This window comes from Haemorhous mexicanus, chromosome 27 (genome assembly GCF_027477595.1).
Source record: "Haemorhous mexicanus isolate bHaeMex1 chromosome 27, bHaeMex1.pri, whole genome shotgun sequence".
Taxonomy (NCBI): Eukaryota; Metazoa; Chordata; class Aves; order Passeriformes; family Fringillidae; genus Haemorhous; species Haemorhous mexicanus.
The window spans coordinates 5232773-5250999 of NC_082367.1; the positions used below are offsets into that span (position 1 = coordinate 5232773).

Below are 18227 nucleotides of genomic sequence, written 5' to 3' on the forward strand. Positions count from 1 at the left end.
CAGCCACGTGCAGTCAGCTCGACATTTTATTGGGTTTTATGACAGACAGATGGTTCCCGAGTCAGTGTTTAAGGCCCACACCCTCCATGGGCTCAGGACAGCCCCACGGGTGCTGCCTGGGCTCCTGGCCAAAGAGCAGCACCAGTGGCCACAGCGCTGGGTGGGCTGGGGGTGGAGCAGGGGACGGGGCCTGCCGGGCTGTCCCCAGCTCTGGTAGCAGCAACACAAGGTAGGAGAAGCAGCTTTTCCCTTCTGCCCTCACCACAGCACCCACTCATGCCACCCCAGCGGGCAGGGAGTCCAGTCTGTGGCACGGCTGGGAGCGAGCCATGGCCCCAAGGTGGGGATGAGTCACATGAGTCCCTTGGGTGTGGCGGCACCTCCAGTCCCCAGAGGCCCAGGGGGATGCTGGAGGCAGCTCCGGGGTGAGAGGCTGCAAGTTCAGACCCAGAGCCCCCAGGGCCGAGCACTGGTGGGGAGATGACTGGGAGGAGCCTGGCTGAGCTGCAGGAGTCAGGCAGGAGGCACCAGAGCAGCCCTGGCACTTGTTAGCTGATGCTGCCACCCCTCAGGCTTTTACAGGAGACAGTCCCCAGCTTGGTCAGGAAGTTTCTCTGCTTCCACTGCGCGACACAATCCTCAGAGACACGGAAATCCACCTGGGGAGCACAACAGGGAGCAGGGTCAGCCCTGGGAAGGTTCATCTCCTCCCCACTAACACCGAGGGGGCAAACAGGCCATTTGGGGTCACCCAGAGGTGGGGACAGTGTGAACTCCAGCCACTCTCAGGCCTCACCTGCAGCTTCTCAAAGACCTTTTTCTTGGGTTTGAGCTCCTCGTCAGGTTCCCCACCCTCATAGCCCTCCACGTAGACGCGCTCCCCGGCACAGCACCCAGCTGGGGGGTCCAGGGGCTCCACTTGACGGGGCTCCCCCACACTAAGGAGAGGTGTGGAGACACCAGAGTCACCCCAGGGTGCTGCCCAGCTGCCCCTCAGCACCCTGAGGCAGGAGGGGTGGTCCAGCCCCGGTGTCCCCCATGTCCCTCACCTGGAGGCACACAGCACCATGCCCTGCGACTCCACCCCCCTCATCTTCTGGGGTTTGAGGTTGCAGAGCAGCACCACGAGCCTGTCCTGCAGCTGCTCCTTGGGGACAAAGTGCACCAGGCCACTGACCACGGTGCGGGGCTCGGCCTCGCCCACGTCGATCTTCTCCACGTACAGGCTGTCGGCATCTGGGTGCTGCCAGGGGGAGCAGGGATGGGAATGGGGAGGCAGAGAAGGTGGCAGTCCCTCCAAGCACACCCCAAATGTCACCAGATGGGAGGGCTCCTCCCCTCTCCCCATACCTTTTCCACACTGATCACTTTGCCCACACGGATGTCCAGCCGGGATGGGACCACGTCCTCTGGCTCTGAGTTCTTGGTGCCCTTGTCTGCAGGCTCTGCAGGGTGAAGGGAATGGTCACAACACTCAGCACAAACCCAGGCAGGTGGTCAGCCCCAAATGCAGGCCCTGGGGGGAATTCCCTGATTCCCTGCAGGGAATTCCATCCTTGTCCCTACACCAGAGAGCAGAGCCCCTCCTGCGCTGGCTTTCCTCACCTTTCCCAATGCTCTCCATGGCTGCTTTTGAGTCTGGAGCTTCAAAACTTTTCTCTGACCTCAGCTCCTGGAGGGAGCTGTCCCACTCAGCCCTGCATGACCAGAGCCCCATTTCCCTCAGCTCCCAGGGCCCCACTTCCCCAGGCTCCCAGGGCCTCCTTACTGGCTTTAGATGGGGTGGGATATGCAGCACTGCTCAGCTTCTTCAGCTCTGGGCTGTTGAATTTCTCTCTTATGGGGTCCAGCAGTTTGTTCAGGGCCACTTCCACAGAGTTCTTCAGGTCTCCAGGGTGCACAACCTGTGTCAGGACAAAGATGTTCCTGTCTGAGGCCAGGGCTGGGAACTGGAGACCAAACAGGGTGGGAAGATGAATCCCAAACCCTTGACCTGATTCCCCTTGGACATCAGAAGCTTCTGGACACTTCTGCCTCCAGCCTCTGCTGGGAACAGCTGTGCAGGGTTAAACTGCTGCTCTGCTGCAGGATTGTGGCTGATGTGGTGCTGTCCTGACCTCACACCCCTCACTCATCCTCTCTTCCCCAGGCTCTCCTGTCTGGGAGCATCCCACACCACCAGGCCACACTGCACACCTCCTGCCAGGGCAGATTTCCATCTCCCAGTGCTCCCAGACTGCTCTCAGGAACCTCAGGCACAAGGTTCAGCCCCTCCCAGCACTCACCTGCTCAGCAAAGTCCTTCTCCAGGGCCTCGTAGGCCGTGTAGGTTTTGTTTCCTCCCCATTTTTCCTCTCGCAGGACCACAAACTCTGAGACAAAACAGGTTTTAAAGCTCAGATTAACTCAAGGCCCAGCTAAACCACCCACCCCATCCTGCCCAAGAGCAGGGGCTGGGCAGGTGGCACTCAGGGACAGCCTTGTCTCAGGGGACACACTCCTGTCCCCTCCTCCTATCCAGACCCCAGTGTGGTGAGCCCCTCACCTGACTTGAGGGGGAAGAGGACGTGCTTGATGAAGGAGAGGACACCGTTGTTCTCCACGTTCCCTGGCTCACAGAAAGCCTTCTTCAGCTTCTTCTTCACATCCTCCTTGCGGTCCAGAAGATCAATCTTGGAGTCCTGCAGCAAGAGATTTCCTCAGCCCTTCACCCAAGCTTTTACCCAGGAATCTCATGCTGGAGTTGCTGCATCTTCTTAGAACCCCGTGTGAGTGGGGAAGGAGAGCTCACCTTCCCTGGGGTGCCTCCCTCTCAGCCCCCAGCCACCAAGCTGTCCCCCCAGAGCCCCCTGAGCACAGCCAGATCCAGAACCAACCTCTTCTGATGAGCTCATTTTGCTGCCTGTCAGCCCAGGAACCATGGGGTTCATCAAATGGACACGCTTGGCATAGCCCAGGGAAGGGAGGTACTGGGAAAACACGAGGAGGCAAGTCAGACCCAAGGCTGATTCAGCTTTAATTCCCAATCCCTGTTTGCTCCTGGCTCCAGGTAACTTTGGGATCTGGGGTAACAGCACCCAGGAAGGGCAGAGTCACAGCCAGGGATGTGTGGCTGCACAGAGCACAGGAGCAGCACAGAGAGCTGTGACATCAACCAAAATCCCACACACTTCTCCCAATGGACTGGAGAGTGGCCAAGGCCTCCCTCAGGCCCCAGTCTGGCAGAAATCCCCCCACTCCTGACCTTCTCTGCGAAGGTGAAGATCTTCCTCTGATCCACCCCTCCAAACTGCGCATCCACCTTGAGATATTCCTCATCCAACGCCTGTGGAGAGACACAGAGCCTCGAGGTTGGACCCAGAACAGTCCTGGCTTGTCCCTCAGCCTCTCCTGGGACACTCCCAGCCAGGGAAAGTCAGGAACATTCCAGAGTGTTTGCTCTGTGCTTAGGCCAGCCTTTGCGCCACCGCCAGCTGTGACATTGGGGTGGACAACAACGACCTTGGCACTCAGCCCCCAACTCCCCTGTGGCCCTGGCTGTGCCAGCACCTCCCTGGCCACCACCCCTGCCTCACCTGCAGGCCTGGGTAGAGCAAACCACTCAGCAAGGGGTGCTCCACCTGCTTCACCACCTCTGCCCCTGCCTTCTTGGCGTCGTGCTGCGTCACCACGGAGGAGAGGCGGTACACGTCCAGGGTGTACTCCCTGTGGGGGACAGCACTGTCACCAGGGGCATGGGGACAGCCCTGACAGCTGCTCCCGGCCACACTGGGCATGGGGACAGCTCTTACAGCTGCTCCTGGCCACACCACTGCCACCACCTGCACAGAGCAGGGAGACAAAACAATTCCTTCTCCAGCTGGGGACCAAGGACAAATGATCAAAATCTCAGGCCCAGAAGCACAAACAGCGTGGGCTGGAGAAGGATGGGACTTCATGGGCTGGAGCTGTAATTGACAATTAACCCCAATATGCAAATGGACCAAAACTTATAAAAGTGAGAGATCTCGTGATCAGGTGTCCATTTTGTGACCATTCTGGTTGATTTTAGGTGTATTTGGTTGATTTTAGCCTGGCTGGGCTCTTGTGCTGCCCAAGGTGGATCCATGGAGGCCTTCTAGTAAATGCCTACTTTTGAGGATAATACCATATTATATATAATAGTATTAGCTACCTCTATATTTATATATTAAATATACCTATATCTATCTATGTAACATAGATACATATATATTTTTACATATATCTATATTTATAGATATAAAATATTAGATACTTCTAATAAATCCCTACTTCCAGGGATAATTCTGGATAATAATACTATATAAGACACACACACACACACACACACACACACACACACACACACACACATATATATATATATATATATATAATATTAGATACTTCTAATAATATCTATTTTCAGGGATAATACTGTATTATATATAATAGTATTAGATACATATATACATATATAAAATGTATAATGAATAATAATAAATAACATATAATAATTTTATATGTATGTGTGTATATATGCATACATATATATACACACAATATTAGATACTTCTAATAAATCCTTACTTTTAGGCATAATACCATGTTATATATAATAAAATTATATATATAAATATAATATATATACAATATTAGATACTCCTAAAAAAACCCTAATTTTCTTTAACTCCATCCAGACCCTGCTCTAGCTCAGCCTCCCAAGGCACCCCTGGCTGCCCAGGACTCACTTGCTGAGCTGGTAATCAGTGCCCCGGACAAATCTGAGCTTCTCCAGGGGCACCCCGATGCTCTCCAGCATGGCTTTGATGACATGCTCATAGTACCGGGTCCGCAGCTCCAGCAGCTCCCACGGAGCCTTCATGTTGTCCAGGTAAGCGTGGAGGTCAGCAAAGAGGATTGTCACCTAGGACAGGGGACAGCGGGGTCAGAGGAGTTGTCACTGCTGGCCGCAGGTGCCACCCAGCAAGGTGGCAGTGCCCCACCTCGCAGCCAGCCTTCAGGAAATCGGCGATCTTGGACATGGGCACGAAATAGGCCACGTGCGGCTTGCCCGTGGTGGCGGTGCCCCAGTAGATCTTCAGCTCCCGCTCCTTCAGGATGGCCATGAGCTTCTCCTCGCCCAGCACCTCCTGCCAGGGGACAGAACACGCGGAGCTGCAGGGACACATCCCGCTGGGACACATCCCGCTGGGACACATCCCGCTGGGACACATCCCGCTGGGACACACCCCGCACGCCGAGTCCCGGGCCTTGCCCTGCCTCAGATCCCCCCATCCCGGCCTCCCCGATCCTGCCCCGTTCCCCCTCTCCGACCCCAATCCTGCCGTATTCCCCCCGGTACCCGGACCCCATTCTGCCTCAATAGCTTCCGGCTCAGCCTCAACCAACCCGCCCAGCCCCGATTCCTCCCCCCGACCGCGGCCCAGCCCCGCTCGTCCCTCAGATCCAACCCCAATTTCTCCCCCCGACCCCGGCCCAGCCCCGCTGCCGCCGCCCCGGCCCCATCCGCCTCCCGGTACCTGCAGGTTCCGCGTGATGAGCTGATATTTCTCCTGCGGGCCGGGCGCGGGCTCCATGGCGGCGGCTGTAGGGTAGGACACTCGGTTACCGGAGCCCCGGTACCCCCCGGTATTCCCGGTTCCCCTCCCCAGTTCCCTGCCCGGTCCCACCGACCTGCCCCGGGTTGCATCAGCCCCGCTCGGCTCTCGACTGCCGCGCCTGAGGCCTGCCGAGCGCCGAGCTGCCGCTGCAGCGAGCGGGAGGGAAGGGGGGAGGGCTTCTCCAATCAGAGAGCGCCTCGCGGGGCGAGGGGGCCGCGCTCCGCCAATCAGAGAGCGTCTCTCGCGCCTGTGGGCGTGGCCTGGCGCCGTTAAGATGGCGGCGGGTGAGCGCCTTTCCCGCCAGGCCCGGCCGGGCCGCGGCCGCTACTTTGCCTCAGCGAAATTTAATTCTCCCTCGTGTATTTCGGGCGGTTTTAGCCCTTTTTTTTCGGGGCTCGGGGAGCGCCCCGTGTTGGACTGGGTCGGGAGGAGGGGCCGGGGGCGGGGCGGGCTGGGCCCCGCCTTGGGGCGGTGCCGTTGAGGCGCCGGTTGGGCGGTGCCCGCTGAGGGACGGGCGGGCCCCTGACGGAGAGAGGCGGGGGCGGTGTTGGCTTCAAACCCTTGGTGAGGGGAGAGCGGGGCGGTGTCGCCTCCTGAGGTTTTAATCTGCACGGGGAAAGGCTCCAGGGTGAGCCAAGTGCGGGTTTTGGTGCCTAAAGGGGCTCCGAGGTGGACGTGGGACAAGGGCCTGAGGGGACAGGACACAGACAATGGCTCCCACTGCCAGGGGAGATGGGATATTGGGGAAAACTCCTCTCTGTGAGGGCAGTGAGGTCCTGGCACATTGCTTAGAGAAGCTGATGCCTTGTGAAGGCCTAAACCAGAGGCTAGACAGAATTAAAGAATAAAGTAGGGATTTATTAAAAGGCCTCAATGGATCCAACTTAGGCAGCACAAGAGCCCAGCCAGGGCTACCCCCAAATGAAGGATTTTGTGTGAGTGTCTCAATGACTAATTCCCTGACAGGGTTCCTCTTCCTTTGCTCAGTTTTTCCCAACCCAAAAAAAGATTTTTTTTTTTAAATGTGTTTATTTGTATCTCTGAAGGGCGGAGGTGGGGGTTGAGACACTTGGAGGTTTTATTTAGTGCCTCAGGCGTGTTCTGCAGTTTAAGGCTGTGATTTGGGATTCCTGGGGTCTGCTGTGAGGGACTGACAGCAGTTTGGGTGGAGAGGGCACAGCCTGAGGGGGTTTCCACTGCAGGGATGAAGGATTGGTTGGCACCTAAAACAGTCAAGAACAGAGATCAAATTGTGGTGGTTTTGCCTTCCCTGTTAAATCCCAGCATTTTTGGGACACAGCTGAGCTCCTTTCACTGAGCACGTTGCTTTTGCTGGCAGGTTGGAGCTGACTCCTGCTGATTCCTCCTCTGGAAGGGCTGATCAAAGGCCAGCAGCAGCAGATGAGCCTCTAGAGCTGGAAGCAGAGCTGCAGGAAGGCACAGAGCCATGGCAGAGAGCTGCCCTCCTTCCCCTGGGCTCCGTCAGGGCTTGAGGCAGGAGCCAGTCCCCAGGGCCAAGAGGCTCTCGGATTCCACAGTGCAGGTGCAGGCCCTGCAGTCAGCCAAGAAAGCCTGCGTGCTGAGCCGTGACTGCAGCACTCCAAACCCAGCAGGGAACCCTCTGCTCCCTTCCCCAGGCTCTGGCTGCTCCCTTTTCCTGGATGAGAGCGGGCAGGATGAGCTGGGGGCCGGTTTTCCCGTGGCAAAGTACGACGACGTGGCCATTTCCCTGGACATCAGCAGGTGCTTCGACGACAGCGAGCTGGATGATTCCCTGCTGGAGCTGTCAGGCAGCGAGAAAGGGAATTCTCCCTTTGATTACACCGAGGAAGAGATCCAGGAAATCTTGGCAGATGATTCCGTGGAAGCTGAGCAGCAGCAGCAGCAGCACCTCCCTGGTGAAAGCCACCTGAGCCAAAGTGAGAGCGGGAGGAGCGAGCAGGCCCAGAGCAGCGGCTGCACCGCGGGGACGTCGCTCAGTGAGGCGCCCTCAGAGGTCACACAGGAAGCAAAGGAGCCCCAGGAGCATCCCTCAGGCAGCTCTGGGTGTGATCCTGGCTTTTTGAGTGGCACTGCTGCTCTGGATGGGGCCCAGAGGCTGCAGCAGGAGCTGGACCTTGACCTGCAGGAGCTGCTGAGCCTGAGCCCGTTTGCCGCCGCCTGCGCCGATGAGGCTCTGGAGGAAAACAACCTGGAAAGAGAAACTTTGGATGCCATGATAGATGATTGCTTGGGATATTCCACAGCTGCTGGGAGCTGCTTTCCTGAAAAATCCTCAGAAAGGGTGATGCCTAAAGGCCAGGATAGCCTGGCTCAGGATTGCCTGGGGAAATCCATGCCCTCATCTGGCCTTCCCTGTGGCCGGAGCACAGGGGATGAGAGTCTAGCATCTCTGTTGCCACCCAAAAAAGAACTTCCCAAAGCAACAATGAGCTGTTTGTCAAGGAAATCAGGCTCTCCAGAGGATGCTGAAGGGGAATCCAGAGGAGCTGAGCAGCCGCCAGGCAGCACTAAAGTAAACTCACATCTTCATTCTTGGAACTTGAATGTTTTTAATCCCATCCCTTTGGATATGTCCATGTGCACACAAGTGCTGCGTTGGTACAGGGGAGGTTTTTCAAGTGGATTTTATATAACTCTATAGGCAAAGCTTAGATGGAAAAGTTTCTTTAATGTTAATCCCCTTTTTCCTTCCCTTTCCAGTCAAGGGACACAGCTGTAGGCAAGAGTGGGCAGGAAGAGCCACCCAGTGGGAAGAAAAGTGGCAAAGTAATTCCTGTCCCACAGGAGGAGGAAGAAAGGTAATTTCTTAGGAAATCTGCACTTTAAAAACCATCCCAGCTGTTTCCTCCACCACTTTGTTGGCCGTGTGTTGCTGGGTTTATTTCTATTTTTAAATTAAGTCGCACTGAAATAGTGGGGAAACAAGAAATATTTCACCTTGTAAGATACTGGAAGAGGGGAAAGAATATCGGGAAGTGGGAAAGGAGGTGGGTGAGGCAGTTTTGGCATGTGGTCTGCAGGCAGGAGAGTGGAGGTTTGTGCCTCCCTGGCTGCTCCTCCCGGAGCCGTTCCCTGCAGGTGGCAGCAGCAGAGCGGGTCGGGATGCTGCTCCTGCTCTTCCCAGCTCCTGGAGGCGGCACTTCGGGGCTTTCCCCCCTCATTCTGGGCGTTGCTGCTGAGTGAAAAGGAGCTTTTCCTGCTTCTGAGAGCTCCCCGCGGGTTCCCGTTGTGGCCAGCAGGGCAGTGACCGGCTGAGTGGCTCAGCTGCTTTGCTCTCGGTGTGGTTGGTCTTTGGCAGCTTTACTCAAATAAATACTTTCATTTTTTTCAATCCCAGAACAGTGCTACAAGAATGTCCCATCTGCCATAGTTCTGCAGGGCTCTTTGCCCTCTCTGTGAACTGTAACCTAATTTAACAAATAACCTAAAAAAAAAAATTAACACCATTTATTATTTTCAAGGCCAAAACAACGGACCTGCATTTCAGAAGCACAGCCTGAGCAAAAGAGACGTTTCTCTCCAGGCTGTGCCAATCCAAGTGAGGAAAAGTGTGGCTATTACCTCAGGTAACCCCCAGGTGGGAGGGGATGAGGCTGGTGGGGAGGGAAAAATTCAGCTCCTGGCTGGACTTGAATTCTTTGTTTGGAGTGTGTTTGTTTTCAGAGGGGAATAAAAAGTGCCTGTGATACTTTTGTGCACTGCCATGCACAAAATTCCTGCACAGGAATCAGCCTGGCTCCAGGGCTGGCTCAGAGGAGTTTTACAGAAATCTGGGGAATGCTGTGAAGGGGGTTTGGTGTGGAAAATCAAGGATGCTACCAAAGCAGGTTTGTATTCCATGGGAAAAGCTGAGCTGAGCTCTGCCTTGATCTGTTGGGGATTGACTTGGTCTTGTCAGTTCACAACTATCCCAGAATCATCAGCACTGGAAAACACCTCCAAGAAGAGGGAGTTCCCATCTTATCACCAGCCCAGTGCCCTGAGTGCCACCTCCAGGACTCCACCACCCCCCTGAAACCTCACACTGGGGGAATTGAGCTCAAGTGCTGAGATTTGGACTCACACTGGGGGAATTGAGCTCAAGTGCTGAGATTTGGGGTTATTTTTGACACCTTCTCTGTGTTGGCTCAGTGGTGTCATCCAAGAGCCACCGACTGTGGGGGTGTGGAAAGGAAGGTGTTTGGATTTCAAAGAGGTTTGGATTTCAGCTCCTGGGGGGCGGGGGTGGTGCCAAATCTTTTCTGAGAGTCTAATAAGTTTGGATTTTAAAAACAATGACTCCCCCTTGGTAAGCTCTCCCCAGTTTCTCAGTACTAATCCCAGGGGACAACTCTAGGGAAACACTCCCAGGAGAATGTACACCCCAGATTTTAACTGTCATGAGTAAAAATTAAAAATAAAACCAAAACAAAAACAAACAGGGAGAGGAAGAAGAGACGAGATTCAAATCCCTGACCCTTCCAAGTCGCAGCATGAGGAGTTAGCCCTTGCACCGCCCCTGCTGGTGCCTCACCAGCAGCGCTGCAATCCAGCCCCGGTTCTCAGAGAGCTTCTGCCCTTCTTCCCGCAGGGGAGATGGAGAGCTCTGCACCCCGCCTGGATTCCAGAGTACAAAACACTCCTCACACCTAACTTAGGTGCTGACAGAATATCCCTACATCCACTCACGTGTCTCTGTCAGCTCCGAGGGCTCTTGGGCTCTGACACCTGGACTGCAGCTGCAGGAGTGAGGGGCAGGAGCTGGGAGCCCCTCTGGCTCTGCTCCAGGGGGGTTTCCAGGTGCCTTCTGTCCCTCTTGATGGCCTTGTGAAGGCTGACCCAGAACAGAGGTTAGGTGGAGTTAAAGAATAAAGTAGGGATTTACTAAAAGGCCTCAATGGCACCTTGGGCAGCACAAGAGTCCAGCCAGGGCTGCACCCAAAATGCACCAAAATGGTCACAAAATGCACAACTGGTCACGGGGTCTCTCACTTTTATCAGTTCTGCTCCATTTGCATGTTGGAGTTCATTGTCCAATTCCAGCTTTAGGGTATGAAGTCCCATCCTTGTTTTTCTCCCTTCAGTCCACGCTGTTTGTGCTCTTGGGCTGAGATTTGGATCATTTGTCCTTGGTCCCCAGCTAGAGCAGGAATTGTTTTGTCTCCCTGCTCTGTGCAGAGCTCGCCATCCCCTGATATGAAGCTCAGACCCACACACTAAAGCAGCACAGAACCTGAAAAATAGAAATGCTAAAACCTGATGCATCAGGCTGGGATGTTCTGAGAGCCAAAATATTCTGGTAGCTTCCAGCCACGGCTCCCTGTGGTTATTTAGAGTGTTCATGGGTGCAATAATTGCCATTTCTTGTGAGGCACAAGGAGCTGACAGTTGTGTGTGTGGAGCCTGCACTTAGGCAGGCAGCAGGAACAGCTGCATCGCCACAGGGCTGCTTCCAGAGGATGAATCCAGCATAAGTAATGCAGAGGGGACAGGCAGGGAAAGCTAAAATGGCCTGTTTTCTCTTGCTTTCAAATTAAAAATGCAAGACGTATGTTGTGAGTCACAAAAAATCAGGCAAGGAGCTCGAAACCAGCGAGGCTGACAAGTGAAACCGAGCTCTCTTTTGCTGGGGAAGAGCATTGTGATGCACACAATTTGATTTTCTTATTAGTGCAAAGCTTTCTTATTGCAAATAGCTGTAGGCTTGGAACCCAGCCCGACAGGCAGCGGGGGCTGTGCCAGTTGTGCCAGGTGAAAAGCTCCTGGCTGGGCTGGCAGTGCCCTGTGTGCTGTGCCCTGCACCTGCAGCAGTGCCCTTTGCATAGGAAATGCTGAGGGATCCCAAGGATTTCATGAAGGAAAAGCAGCAGGTTTAGAGCCAGCAAGGGAATTCCTTCTGGGAAGCAGTAACTAATATATTGCTGCTACAAATCTTCAGCTCTGTTTTGAGTTGCAAATCTCCTGGCATTTGTCTCAGGGTAATGTTTGCTTTGCTATCCCATCTTTTACGTAATCTGTCTGCTCTTCCTTGGATCCTGGCTCTTGCTGCTGTGCTGTCTGAGGGAATTCCAAGCTGGCTACAGGAGAGATTTTGTCTTTTCCCTTAACTGCACGGTGCCTTGCAGTTGCAGGAAATAGAATTTTCATATATTTAAATACAACTTCCATATGTATCAAATCCATTTTTCATATATATATCTTTTATATCTGCATATATCTCATACATATTCTTATATTGGGTGATTGAGTGCTAAAAGTCACAGTGAGTAGTTGGAAAAAAAAATCCTTTTATATTCAGAATAAACTTCTCACATTGAGCCATCTCCAGTGTGTTGGGAGAGAACCCCGTGGCTCGACTTGTGCTTCCTCTCATTCTGCTTTCTAGATGCTGTTAAATCCTAATATATTCATTTATTTGCAGCTTCCCCTAAGAATTTAAATGCTGCTGAGGCTGTGCTGGAGCAGATGTAAAAATGAGCTGTGATTTGAGCATCTGCTTGGCAATGGGGGGCTGATAATTGACCACACAAGATTTCTGCCAGCTGACCATTTGTCAGTGTTTGCACTTTGTTATTGCCCTTTATCCAGCAGTAAATGGAATTATTTCCTTCCTGATGAGCTCCTCCTTGGCAATTCTGGGGCTGGATCAGCTACACAAATAATGAGGCTCCTAAAACTCTGTTATTTGGAGCAGAATCACAGAATGGCTTGGGTTGGAAGGGACCTTAGAGATGATCCTGTTCCACCCCCTGCCATGAGCAGGGAACTTTCCACTGCTCCAGGCGCCTCTGGGAAGCTGAGCTGGCTCCTGTCTGACCTCCATCCATTTTTTTTTCCCAACCAGGACTCCATCAGGAGCTCTCCTTGAGGCTTGGTGTGCTTGCTAGAGGTTTTTGATGCTTTTAGAAATTTTATCAGACTTTCTCACAACCTGGCAGAAAGCTGATAAATTATTTCCTTGGATCTCCCTGGAATCAAAGGGAGTGGAGGAGGAAATACCTTATAAAGAGGCACAAACCATCTGGTTTTACTGTAATAACAAAGATCAATATCTTAAAAAAACCAGACAGTGTGTTTAAGGTGATGGAAAGGGAGAGCAGTGTCAGGGAACAGATGGAGAAACAAATCTGTGCAGCACAAATGAACTCTTTGCTAGCAGACTCTGCCTTGAAAGACTCTGGTCTCTTGATTGATGCTGAGCTGGCTGAGGGGAAGGGAAAAACTTAATCTTGAAGCAGTTTTTACCTGCCCAAATTAATTTTGCTTGGATGGAGAGTGGGCAGGGAAGGTGCAGGGCTGGGGCTGTGCTGACATAAAGGAAGAATTCCATTTAGTGGCTGAGCTCAGGAGGGAGATTTCACTTCAAAGCAAATGAAATCCACCTCCAAACCCTAAATTTCAAGAGATGTGGGATGGAGTAAGAATTGATAAAGTGGATTTCTAAGTTTATGGTGAGGGGAAGAAGAAGTTCTCTGGTTTTAGAGTGACAAACTTCTGGTCCTGGGGCTTTTCTAATGGCAAAGCTGAAACAATCAGAGCTCCTGGTTCCTAAATGTGTGGAACTTGCCTGAAAACCTCATCCCAAATGTTTAGTTTGGTCTTGACTGCTGTGGAAGGAATGAGGACGTGCCCAAGGAGGAAGAAGTCCAAAGGTTTAAGCACTGTCCCATGACTGCTGAGTTTCTCCAGCCCCCTTTCCTCAGGCCAAGAGGCCTCTGAGCCCTGGGGTGGATGCTGAGGCACTGGGATAAATTCCTCCAAATATTTGGTAGGATTAACCTGCCCCTGGGACTTCCCCTGTTGGAGAGGAGCTCTGATCTTTTCCTGGAGTGACTCAGGGTGCAAGTTTGTCCAAGTCCTTATCTCTCCTCAGGGGTGAAAAGTGCACCCCTGGCAGCAGGAAATGTTCCCTCTGTTTTTATGACCTGTTTCACCTCTGACTCAGAAGGCCAAGGGAGGGAACTGAGATGTAAAAGGCTCAAAATCTGTAAAATAAAGTTGTGATTTCTTCTACACTTACTGCAGACAATGGGAACTGCTGTGTACAGGGAGAGTTTGCCTTGGAGAACCTCCCTTCCTCCCACACCACCCGTGGATTTCTCAAGAAAAACTTCTAAAAATCCCTTCTAGAAGTATCAGTTTTTGGCAAGGAGTTGTTCCTTTGGGTAAGAAGGAGCTGATCCTGCAGTTGATGAAGGAGGCTGGGATTGCTGGGGAGAGGAGCTGTGATTCACATCCATCACATGGCTGCAGGATGGAAAATCTTGGAGTTTGGACTCAGTGCTGTGCTGAGAGCCTCTGGGAAGGGCAGAATTCCAGGGAATTGGCCTTTCCCTGAGCTCTGAGTGGGATCCAGGCCAAGCTGCTTTGGTTGGAGCCCTTCTGGTCACTGCCTGTTCTTGCTGAGCAGTGAAAATAAAACTGTGCTGTGACAGAGGTGACAGCCCAGTGGCAGGCAGCTGGTCCTGCTCCAAACCAGATGTCTGAACAGTGGTTTTGCAGGAGTGACCCCCATGGCTGGATTTTGCTTTGAAAACCAGATTTGCAGTTCAGAAATGTGATTTCCTGAGTTAGGCTCATCCCTGTGCATAAACAAGATCAAAATAAGGCAGCAAAGTTGGTTTTTTTCAGAACACAGATGGGGCAAAGCTTTGTAGCACTCTGAGGCCTGCAGATAACCAAGTCCCTTGAAGCAGTTTGGGTTTTAATCTTGCTTTTCTGAGGCTGCCTCAAGCTGGTGGGGCTTTGTCTTGCTATTTCAGGAAGTGCAAATGAGAGGATTTAAGGTGGGTGCAGCACTTTGTGAGGAAAATTTTCCTTTTTGTTTGAAGTTGAACCTTCAGCCTTTGTGGTGGGCCAGGGAGAAGGAGCTTTGCAAAGAAGGGGATGAAGCACCAGGCAGAATTCCTGAAAGGAACTTTGATGTTCTCACTCCTCAAGGTGCCTTCTGAGGATGTGGTTTCACTTTGAAAAGCTCCTACCAAGAAAATCAGGTACCAGCTGCCAGCACCAAGGAAATGGAGATTTCTTTTCAGAGCTGCTGCTGCTCCAGCCTCACCCAAATGCTCCTCTTGTGTTTGTTTTAATTTTTTGTCTGACTTTTTTTTGCAGAAATTCCCCAAATTCCAACCCATCCCAGTGGGTGAGCAAGAACTTGGCCAAACCACAATTTCCAGAGAATTCCTGAACACTTCCAGTGCAACCCCTCTGAATTTTGCTGCTGAGGGGCTGTGCTGGTTCCTGTTCTGCATTTAGAGGTGTTAATTGGTCTGGTTTTCAGTGGTTTGAAGTTTCATTTGTAACTCCTTCTGCATTTCAGGAGATTTGCACTTGAGTTTATAAATATTTTGCAGCTTTTAGATGTCATTTTCTTCTTTCCTGTGCTACTGAGCAACTCCAAATGAGTTGGAGGTGGATGGGTTGATCTTCCCAATGTTCTTCCCAGGGGTGCCAGCAGGGCCTTGTGACTCCTTTAGGTATTTATAAGTGGAATTTTGGAGAGCAAATGAAGTTTATTCAGGCAGCAAATCATCTCATATTTTTATCATCACAATCTGACTATTTTTGGAGATGCTTTTGGCCCATGTGCTCTTAAAGAAATCAAAATTTCTGCTCAGTACTGAAGTTCTTTAACGTTGTGGTTCATAGATTTTATTCTGTGGCACCCAGAGTGGGACAGAACTTTGGAAAACAGGCAAAGTTTCTCCCTGCCCTGCATGTGCAGTGACTGAGGCAGGGAGAATGGAAGTCATTTGTCCAAAGGATCAGCAGTGGAGCTTGGAGCAGAGCCTGGCTGCACAAAACCCCAGAGATCACAGAATGCAGGCAGGAGGGAACCCATGGACAGCACTCTTGGGGCTGGGGCATGGCCACTGTCAGGTCCTTGGTGCCACCAGAGCCTCTCAGGTGACTTTTACCTCTGTAAATTTTATTTAGAGGGAGCTTTGCATTGAGGGAGAAGGAGAAATCCCTTGGAAGCCCATGAGAGTTGTCAGCAGTGCTTTTAAACCAGTGACCCCCACCAGTGAAGTTCTTTGGAAAAGGAATCCTTTGCCTGTGGTCTGGGGACAATTTCACCTGATGCCCATGGAATCCCAGCATGGTTTGGGTTCAGAGGAACACAAAGATCATTGAGATCATCTCTGTCAGGGCAGGGACACCTCCCAGTCTCCCAGCTTGCTCCAATCCCTGTCCAGCCCAGCCTTGGACACTTCCAGGGATGGAAATTCTCAGCAAGCAGCTCCTGGCCACACCAGGGAGGTGCTGATGGTGTCTCCAGGGGTGCTGCATCCCCTCGGGTTTGTGTTCTTTGGGAGTGTGAAACTCTGCCATGAAGCAGCTGTGCCCTTTGGGAAGGATTTAGGGCTGCAGATTTCCTTCTTTGACACTGCAGGTGATCCACATCTGAATGGTGGAGAGAGAAGGGAGGGACTGTGGGTTAAGCCTCCATGGAAGGACAGAGAGTTTTGCTGTCTGTTTGCTCTTAGACAGCAGCCAAGGGCCCTGCTGCTGATTTTTGCTGTAGTAGAACCCAGTGATATCAATAAAAACTGGAATAAAACTGGCTTTGTGTGAGCCCTGCGTGAGCTCTGATGAAATGTCTCACAATTAAAAATTTAACAGTGTTCATCAATGCATTGCAGCTGGAAAACAATGAGACTGAAATGAAACCACTGTGTGGGGGTTTTTTCCTGCCTTCCTCTCAAAAACGAACCAGATTTTTCCTGTAAGGAGGAAGAAATTACATCCTCAAGTGGGAAATAGTGGGAGCTGATAAAATTCTCCCTTTGGTTGGGGAGAACATTTAGGTGCAGTCCAGGTCTGGATGGTATAAATAGGTTTTATTTAGCAGCTGGTGGCATTAAAGGTGAGGGGTTTGTGAGTTCAAAAGGACAAAGAGGCTGCAAAGTGTCAAATGGCATCGTGGGGCTCTGTCATTATTGCCACTCAATGGCTCTGCATCCAGCATGTCCAAATTCCAAGGAAAAAGAAGATTTTTCTGGCTGCCAGCTTTGCTGCCTCCATCTGGGAATCTGAAATTCAAGCTGTGCCTTCCCCAGCTCTGTCACTAATAATGAAGATTCTTCATTTGGAACTTACTTAACCAAAATTGAGGCTGAAGGAGAAACCAGCTCCTTTTTCCTCCAGACGTGTGGGCTGCAGCCCCACCGAGGGGGAACAGCATCATTGGAATGCCTGAGGTCCCCAGACAATTCAATAGACACCAGATTTGTGGAGCAAACAGAAGATATTTTAGCATAACAAGCGCCTTGATGGGGCAGCTTTTTAACAAAAGCTGGAAAAGCTGATTGAATTTGGTCAGCTCTGCTTCCAGACGAGGCTGTAATAGCTCATTACACATCGTTAGGAAGCTTTTTTTGCTGCAAATCTGGGGGAAATTACATTTGGTGGAACATATGGTGTCATCTTCAGCTCTCTCCTCGGGAAGCTCGGGCCTCGCCGAGGTGCCGTGTTTTGCTGGGGAAAATGGATGTGCAGCTGTGACATTGGCTTTGGAGTGATGTCACCTCTCCCATCTTTGGCAAACGCTGCCACCGGCAGCCTGTTCCTCTCCCTTGGCATCTCCATCACCAGCTGAGATTGTGCTAACACTTTCCTCCGTGTAGGTGTTTCCTCCTCGCTTTCCATGGAAGTGGCAGGGACTCAGAAGTGCCTCGTGTTGTCGCTTTTCCTGGGAGCGGGAGCCTGTGCCTGTGCCTGGTGGCCCGGGGGAGGGGGTGACAAGTGGCTGGGGCTGTGTTGTGAGTTGGAAGGACACGCTGTGCAGGATTGTTTGCTCCACACTTCCTCCCGCGGCTCCTCTTTTGCTAAACTCGTGGGGGAGGAATCTATTGGTTAAATTGTACTTGTAGGCATAATATTACAGTGCTGGGAAGGAGGGAGGGGAGCGGTGCTCGACTCCAAACGCGCCCTGGGTGTGCTGGCAAAGGGTTTTGTTTGCAGCTCCCTGCTCCTATTGTGCCCCAAATCTCTGCTCAGTTGGTTCTTGGAAATCCACGGGATTCATCCCGAGCCAGCTGGGAGGGCTTTGCTTTGAGACAGGGGCAGGGAATCGGCCTCTCTGGGATCCCTGGCACAGCAGCCCACTCCCACGTGCTGCTTTTTAGTATTTCTTGAAACCTCCCTTTGGCAGCTCCCGCTTCCAACAATGAGTCAAAATCAGCACTCGGGGCAAAAACACGTGGGGGGACGTGGGTGGTCTGGAGGGTGTGCTGTGCTGTGGCCCAGCATGACTTCCCTCGGTGTGGCTCGGGTTTATTTTTGCTTGTTCTCTTGCCTTTATTGACTGTAAAACACCTCAGGAGGATCTTTTGGCAGCTGCTGATGGGGGTGAGGTCTCTGTTCTAAAGATGGGTTTAGGGTTGAGCTCACAGTGGCTGACTCTCATGGGTTACAGTGGAATTTAGTGCCCAGGCAGCAGTTAAAGCTTTAATGTTTATGACCCTCAGAACAGCAGCGTTTTAAGTAACTTTATTCTCCTATAACCTTTTCCTAAAGTGTGGATTTACTCTTCACTTCAATTCAGAGTGGCTGGAAGATTTCCTTGAAGGGAATCTCTTGGACTGAGTGGTTTGGAGTCCCTGTCTGAGCTGAATTCTGC

At 52.0% G+C, this 18227-nt stretch overlaps 2 protein-coding genes across 2 annotated transcripts; one reads left to right on the forward strand and one right to left on the reverse strand.

Moving 5' to 3' along the window:
• Window positions 1–8: 8 nt before the first annotated feature.
• YARS1 (tyrosyl-tRNA synthetase 1) lies at window positions 9–5815 on the reverse strand. The gene is made up of 14 exons (XM_059868854.1): window positions 5697–5815; window positions 5543–5607; window positions 5006–5152; window positions 4751–4926; window positions 3575–3704; window positions 3244–3324; window positions 2876–2968; window positions 2545–2680; window positions 2286–2371; window positions 1769–1904; window positions 1351–1445; window positions 1050–1243; window positions 797–938; window positions 9–659 (listed from the first exon to the last, which is right to left on the reverse strand). The coding sequence occupies exons 1-14, from the start codon at window positions 5710–5712 to the stop codon at window positions 549–551; spliced, it is 1608 nt and encodes a 535-aa protein (XP_059724837.1). The 5' UTR covers window positions 5713–5815; the 3' UTR covers window positions 9–548.
• A 295-nt stretch (window positions 5816–6110) lies between these two features.
• Window positions 6111–16180, forward strand: S100PBP (S100P binding protein). Its single transcript, XM_059868720.1, has 5 exons — window positions 6111–6187; window positions 6963–8138; window positions 8327–8424; window positions 9088–9192; window positions 14717–16180. Exons 2-5 carry the CDS (start codon window positions 7071–7073, stop codon window positions 14790–14792), a joined length of 1347 nt encoding a protein of 448 aa, XP_059724703.1. The 5' UTR covers window positions 6111–6187; window positions 6963–7070; the 3' UTR covers window positions 14793–16180.
• The last annotated feature ends 2047 nt before the right edge of the window (window positions 16181–18227 follow it).

What these genes read in the sequence shown, in the direction of transcription:
- YARS1 (XM_059868854.1), bottom strand. An exon ending in ACTGATTACCAGCTCAGCAA is followed by an intron (nt 3,705 to 4,750) that starts GTGAGTCCTGGG and finishes TGTCCCCCACAG; the next exon opens with GGAGTACACCCTGGACGTGT. An exon ending in CCTCTTCCCCCTCAAGTCAG is followed by an intron (nt 2,372 to 2,544) that starts GTGAGGGGCTCA and finishes GTTTTGTCTCAG; the next exon opens with AGTTTGTGGTCCTGCGAGAG.
- S100PBP (XM_059868720.1), top strand. Translation starts at nt 7,071, where the DNA reads ATGGCAGAGAGCTGCCCTCCTTCCCCTGGGCTCCGTCAGGGCTTGAGG. An exon ending in AGCCGCCAGGCAGCACTAAA is followed by an intron (nt 8,139 to 8,326) that starts GTAAACTCACAT and finishes TTCCCTTTCCAG; the next exon opens with TCAAGGGACACAGCTGTAGG. An exon ending in CCACAGGAGGAGGAAGAAAG is followed by an intron (nt 8,425 to 9,087) that starts GTAATTTCTTAG and finishes ATTATTTTCAAG; the next exon opens with GCCAAAACAACGGACCTGCA.